Below are 7,671 nucleotides of genomic sequence, written 5' to 3' on the forward strand. Positions count from 1 at the left end.
AACACTTCACGCGAAATATGCCAATTATCACGTAAAGTTCGCAACTTCGACGTCAAACATGAAACGGACGAGAATATTCCGAAATATTCTTTATTTTGGCTTTATTCAACACATGCAACATCTTACGTCAAACATGCAACCGTGATGTCCGACATGCAACAACTGACGTTAAACATGAAACTTGCAACACTTCACGCGAAATATGCAACTTATCACGTAAAGTTCGCAACTTGGACGTTAAACATGAAACGAACGAGAATATTTCACAATATTCTTTATTTTGGCTTTATTCAACACATGCAATATCTAACGTCAAACATGCAACCGTTACGTCCGACATGCAACAACTGACGTTAAACATGAAACTTGCAACACTTCACGCGAAATATGCAACTTATCACGTAAAGTTCGCAACTTGGACATTAAACATGAAACGGACGAGAATATTTCGGAATATTCTTTATTTTGGCTTTATTCAACACATGCAACATCTAACGTCAAACATGCAACCGTTACGTCTGACATGCAACAACTGACGTTAAACATGAAACTTGCAACACTTCACGCGAAATATGCAACTTATCACGTAAAGTTCGCAACTTGGACGTTAAACATGAAACGGACGAGAATATTTCAGAATATTCTTTATTTTGGCTTTATTCAACACATGTAACATCTTACGTCAAACATGCAACTGTTACGTCCGACATGCAACAACTGACGTTAAACATGAAACTTGCAACACTTCACGCGAAATATGCAACTTATCACGTAAAGTTCGCAACTTGGACGTCAAACATGAAACGGACGAGAATATTCTGGAATATTCTTTATTTTGGCTTTATTCACCACATGCAACATCTAACGTCAAACATGCAACCGTGACGTCCGACATGCAACAACTGACGTTAAACATGAAACTTGCAATACTTCACGTGAAATATGTAACTTATCACGTAAAGTTTGCAACTTCGACGTCAAACATGAAACGAACGAGAATATTCGAGAATATTCTTTATTTTGGCTTTATTCAAGACATGCAACATCTAACGTCAAACATGCAACCGTTACGTCCGACATGCAACAACTGACGTTAAATATGAAACTTGCAACACTTCACGCGAAATATGCAACTTATCACGTAAAGTTCGCAACTTGGACGTTAAACATGAAACGGACGAGAATATTTCAGAATATTCTTTATTTTGGCTTTATTCAACACATGTAACATCTTACGTCAAACATGCAACTGTTACGTCCGACATGCAACAACTGACGTTAAACATGAAACTTGCAACACTTCACGCGAAATATGCAACTTATCACGTAAAGTTCGCAACTTGGACGTTAAACATGAAACGGACGAGAATATTCCGGAATATTCTTTATTTTGGCTTTATTCAACACATGCAACATCTTACGTCAAACATGCAACCGTGATGTCCGACATGCAACAACTGACGTTAAACATGAAACTTGCAACACTTCACGCGAAATATGCAACTTATCACGTAAAGTTCGCAACTTGGACGTTAAACATGAAACGGACAAGAATATTCCAAAATATTCTTTATTTTGGCTTTATTCAACACATGCAACATCTAACGTCAAACATGCAACCGTTACGTCCAACATGCAACAACTGACGTTAAACATGAAACTTGCAACATTTCACGCGAAATATGCAACTTATCACGTAAAGTTCGCAACTTGGACATTAAACATGTAACAGACGAGAATATTCCGGAATATTCTTTATTTTGGCTTTATTCAACACATGCAACATCTTACGTCAAACATGCAACCGTGACGTCCGACATGCAACAACTGACGTTAAACATGAAACGCAACACTTCACGCGAAATATGCAACTTATCACGTAATGTTCGCAACTTGGACGTTAAACATGAAACGGACGAGAATATTCCGGAATATTCTTTATTTTGGCTTTATTCAACACATGGAACATCTAACGTCAAACCTGCAACCGTTACGTCCGACATGCAACAACTGACGTTAAACATGAAACTTGCAACACTTCACGCGAAATATGCAACTTATCACGTAAAGTTCGCAACTTGGACGTCAAACATGAAACGGACGAGAATATTCTGGAATATACTTTATTTTGGCTTTATTCACCACATGCAACATCTAACGTCAAACATGCAACCGTGACGTCCGACATGCAACAACTGACGTTAAACATGAAACTTGCAATACTTCACGTGAAATATGTAACTTATCACGTAAAGTTTGCAACTTCGACGTCAAACATGAAACGAACGAGAATATTCGAGAATATTCTTTATTTTGGCTTTATTCAAGACATGCAACATCTAACGTCAAACATGCAACCGTTACGTCCGACATGCAACAACTGACGTTAAATATGAAACTTGCAACACTTCACGCGAAATATGCAACTTATCACGTAAAGTTCGCAACTTGGACGTCAAACATGAAACGGACGAGAATATTCTGGAATATTCTTTATTTTGGCTTTAGTCACCACATGAAACATCTTACGTCAAACATGCAATCGAGACGTCCGACATGCAACAACTGACGTTAATAATGAAACTTGCAACACTTCACGCGAAATATGCAACTTATCACGTAAAGTTCGCAACTTTGACGTCAAACATGAAACGGACGAGAATATTCTGGAATATTCTTTATTTTGGCTTTATTCAACACATGCAACATCTTACGTGAAACATGAAATCCAACCGTCGAATATGCAAGAACTGATGTTAAACATGAAACTTGCAACACTTCACGCGAAATATGCAATTTATCACGTAAAGTTTGCAATTTCGACGTCAAACATAAAATGGACGAGAATATTCTGGAATATTTTTTTTTTTGGCTTTATTCAACACATGCAACATCTTACGTCAAACATTCAATCGAGATGTCAGACATGCAACAACTGACGTTAAATCTGAAATACTATTTTTTTCATTTTCAATTTCTTTATTTTTTGCCATTCTATTTAATTATATTATATTGTATTATAGGGTTTCTATTATATTATTTAATTTCTTTATCTTTTGCTGTTAATTATATTATAAAAAACTATTTTTGACATTTTATTTAATTTTTTTATTTTTATATTGTATTTTTAATATATTTTTTTAAAAAAAATGGTGCAACCGGTTTGTTAACCGGCTGCACCAAGTCCTTGGCTGCCAAATGGCAGCCAAAGACAGCCGGGCTCTCTTTTTGAGAGCCCGGCATGGTGCCGGGTACAATGCCAACGGCATTGTAGCCAAACCCTTCTTTGAGATGTTACTACCAGCGCGTCGCGGCTTCCAACCAAGATTGGAAGTAAGATCTTGGTAACCTTTTGTGTAATCTTTGCTAAATATTAAAATAAATATTATAATATTAACGTTTTAAAACAATTTCAATATTTAAAAAAATATTTTAATATTTTAATTTTAATATTTCAATTTTTTAAACATATGCTATTATATCTAAGGTAATATTTATAATAAATAGAAACATAATATTATAATAAATATATAATAATTTAAATTATTTTGAATATTATATGAAATAATATTTAATATTATTAATTTGTGAGATATATTTTATTAATTGTAAAATTTATTTAACCCTAAGATTTACTCAAAATCTTTGTAATAGATACAAATTTATTATTTACTTTATCTAAATGAATATAATATTTTATATGTTTAAAAATATTTTTTTAATTTTAAAAAATATTTTAATATTATTAGTCTAGAAAAATTAAATTATTTGTATTATATTTGTATTAATTTAAAAATATTAAAGTCCAATTCTTTTACTTACTATATTTAAAAGGTTTTATGATTAAAAAAAAAGGTATTTGGTGTTCTTTTTTAAAAACTTAGAGATTTAAATAACTATTTTCTAAAACTTTTAGGATGTAACCGATCTTATTTAAATAAAATCTAATCTTCATATACTTAAAAAATCTAATTAACATATATAAGCAAGGCCTGTGAACATAGAATTGTTATCCAAATTATGGTGTATAGAAAGAATTAATATTTCACAATCTAAATTACGTTACTCTCAACTGCTCGGATAGACAGTGACGTGTTCATAATTCTCTTCACTTTAATCACAAATATCTCAATAATTATTCTCTAACATTTGTCATGATAGATTAATTTCTTGGATTAACTAGTCAAAAGGCCTGGATAGATGGCGTATGAACTAATCAACATATTTTATGATTAGGTACATTAGTGCTGCCAATTTTAAGTTGAAATATAACATTTTAGCTGTCAATTTTGACAATTTAATATGCAAGTTTACACCTCTATATTGTCTTTGTATACTTTGTAATAATATCAATAGAATTTTAAGTGTATACATTAGAGGTATTATATTAGTCATTCAACAAGTAAATAATATTTATAACAAATGTGTATTTATTTTGAGAGATCACATATAAATGGTGGATATATAAAATTTAATTAGACGTATCATACATACATCAATTACTTGTATTACATTTGACGTATTCTATTTGATGTATTCTAGAACTTCTCGTATTTGAATTTATCTATTGTCACTTTTTTCTTCCACGTTAAAACAATTGAAAGCCTTAAGTCTTCATAGCACAACATTATTTTTATTATTATTTATATTGATTCAATTCTAAAACTTGAACAGAGACCTTTCTTGGTATAGTCTATTTAAAGTTCAGATCAAAAATCTGCTCCAAAAAGATAGAGAGAGTTACTCAGAAATTTTATAACTGCTGTAAAAGTTTACAACTACTGCCACTCAAATTTTAGAGCTAGCGGCCATGGGCATTCTTGTTTCATCTCAAACAAGTGCTGTAGCTGCAATTTTAATCACCCTTTTAATCATTCTATACACGTCGTTTCTAGTTTCAAGAAATTTGCTTAGAAAATGCATAGGCAAGAAGAAAAGGGGAGCACCAGAAGCAGGTGGAGCTTGGCCAGTGATTGGCCATCTACACCTCTTACGAGGGCCAAAACCTCCTTACAGGGTGTTCGACAAAATGGCTGACAAGTATGGACCAATCTTTATTATCAGGATGGGCAAAAATCCAGCTTTAATCGTGAGTAATTGGGAGATTGCTAAAGAGTGTCTCACAACACATGACAAAGTCTTTGCCAACCGTCCTAAAACTCTAGCCATGGAGATTTTAGGCTACAATTTTTCCATGTTTGGCTTCAGCCCATATGGCTCCTACTGGCGCGAGACACGCAAGATAGCCACACTTGGGCTTCTCTCAAACCATCGGCTTGAGAAGCTGAAGCACGTACGAGAATACGAGGTGAAGACATGTTTGAAGGAGTTATATGAGTTATGGCACAAGAACAAAAGCACTAATAAGATATTGCTAGTAGAGATGAAGAAATGGTTTGGGGACACCCTCCGTAATGTGGTTTTAAGAATGGTTGTTGGAAAGGGGTGCAATTCAGTGGATAGTGAAGAATGGAAAGAACTACTGACGAGATTTTTTGAAATGAGTGGTAAGTTTGTGGTGTCAGATGCGCTACCGTTTATGAGATGGTTGGATATAGGGGGTGATGAGAGGTCAATGAAGAAGATTGCCAAAGAATTAGACGTTGTTGCTCAAGGATGGTTAGAAGAGCACAAGAGGAAGAGAGACTCTCAGGAGATTAAAAAAGAAGAAGATTTTATGTATGTCATGCTTTCAATCCTAGGTGATACAGAGCAATATTTGGGTCGTGATGTTGATACAATCAATAAAGCTATTTGTCTGGTAAGCCTTTCCTAACCGACTTTTTTTTATTATTTTAATTATAGTCTGAGCTCGACTCAATCACCTCTACATTCTCTGCATCCACATGAGTGGAGTATTCGAACTTAGAACTACTTTTTCATGTTTTAGTATTTTATATTTTTATTTTTAATGTAGACACACTAGTAAGGTGAACTAATCCTAAGCCTTAACAAAGTTATTTCTTACCAATGAAACTAGACCTTACCTTAGACCTCTTCTTTTTACTCAAGAAGTTTTACTAATTTGTACATAACATTTAATATAATATTCTATCTTTTTCAAAACAGTTTACGCTCATAGTCATTAAAACTGTTGTACACATCTTTCTTCAAGATAAGATTAACAAACCAGAGCAACTAATAAATTTGTAATATGTGAATTAATAATATTTAGTTATTCTATTTCCACATTGAAAGGAAAAAAAAGTGAATTAAATTGTTGATGAAATCATCATCCATTCATTATGTATCGCATTAGTCAATTTGGACCTACGTTTTTTAACAAGTCATTGGTAATGTATTGGTAGATTTGACATGGTGCATTGAATCTAATTCTACTAGTAAAATTCAAAAGGTGCCAAAAAAATAAGTGTTGAAGTCGAATTTCATTAAGTTCCATTGTGAATAACTGTAACATATGAAAGCAAAACAACACCTTACACACTATCAATTTTGCAGGCTCTTATCTTGGGAGCAGCAGACACCACAACAGTAACACTGACATGGGTTATGTCTTTGCTTCTCAATCATCGTGATATTCTAAACAAGGCTCAAAATGAACTAGATATTCAGGTGGGCACAAAAAGACAAGTGAATGAATCAGATATAAAAAATTTAGTTTACTTGCAAGCCATTCTCAAAGAAGCAATGCGTTTGTATCCGGCTGGGCCACTTTTAGTTCCCCATGAGTCTATAGAAGAATGCACAGTTAATGGTTACCATGTCCCTGCCAGCACACAACTTTTTATCAATGCTTGGAAAATTCAACGTGATCCAAGTGTCTGGGAAGAGCCATCTAAGTTTCAGCCAGAAAGATTTTTGACGAGGCATAAGGATATTGATGTTAAGGGACAAAATTTTGAATTGTTACCTTTTAGTAGTGGTAGAAGAATGTGTCCTGGAGTGTCATTTGCCCTCCAAGTTATGCAATTTACACTTGCTTCTCTACTTCAGGGATTTAATTTTGCAACCCCATCTAATGAACCAGTGGACATGGGTGAAGGATTAGGGTTGACCATGGAGAAATCTCAACCATTTGAAGTACTTGTTACTCCACGTCTTTCTGCTGCCGTCTACAGCTAAATTAATTATTTATATATTGATTGACTAATAAATAAGTGACAAGTGTGTGGTGTCACGTGTAGTGAGTTGTAAAGTAGATTTCTTAGAAATAAGGATGTACTGTGTGATGTAATGTAAAGAAGTGATAAGTCATAAAGTAGATTCCCTAGAGATAAAATGTAATGATGTAAATAGTAAAAGGAGATTCCCTTAGTGCCTATAAAAGGGACTCCCTAGGAGTGTGTTGGATCATCAAGTCTTGGAGTCTTGTAATATAGAGTTATAATAAGAATACTTGAGTGAAACCTTGTATTCTCTCTTCCAGTAATAAAATCATCCTTTGTATTTTTTGTCTTTATAATTTGGTATCAGAGCCAGTACTCCCAAAAGGAGTTTCCTAAGCCTTACTATAATAAAGTATGCTCTGTAGCCGCCATTGAAACAGATCTTCCACAATAGAAATATTATAGAAGACTAGAAAGTCTGTGTTCCCAAAACTAGGTTATTTGGTCAAGAGATACATAGAACAGTTTTCTTTAAAAGGTGTGGCACCTTATTTTTAGAAAGTGACAAGTGTGTGGTGTCACATGTAGTGAGTTGTAAAGTAAA

At 33.7% G+C, this 7,671-nt stretch overlaps 1 protein-coding gene across 1 annotated transcript; it reads left to right on the forward strand.

The window, feature by feature from the left end:
• The first annotated feature begins 4,741 nt into the window (after positions 1 to 4,741).
• On the forward strand, positions 4,742 to 7,083 carry LOC18042767 (cytochrome P450 CYP82D47). The gene is made up of 2 exons (XM_006432647.2): positions 4,742 to 5,761; positions 6,460 to 7,083. Exons 1-2 carry the CDS (start codon positions 4,811 to 4,813, stop codon positions 7,081 to 7,083), a joined length of 1,575 nt encoding a protein of 524 aa, XP_006432710.1. The 5' UTR covers positions 4,742 to 4,810.
• Positions 7,084 to 7,671: the final 588 nt, after the last annotated feature.

Source organism: Citrus clementina, unplaced genomic scaffold, assembly GCF_000493195.1.
Source record: "Citrus clementina cultivar Clemenules unplaced genomic scaffold, Citrus_clementina_v1.0 scaffold_5, whole genome shotgun sequence".
NCBI classification, from domain to species: domain Eukaryota; kingdom Viridiplantae; phylum Streptophyta; class Magnoliopsida; order Sapindales; family Rutaceae; genus Citrus; species Citrus x clementina.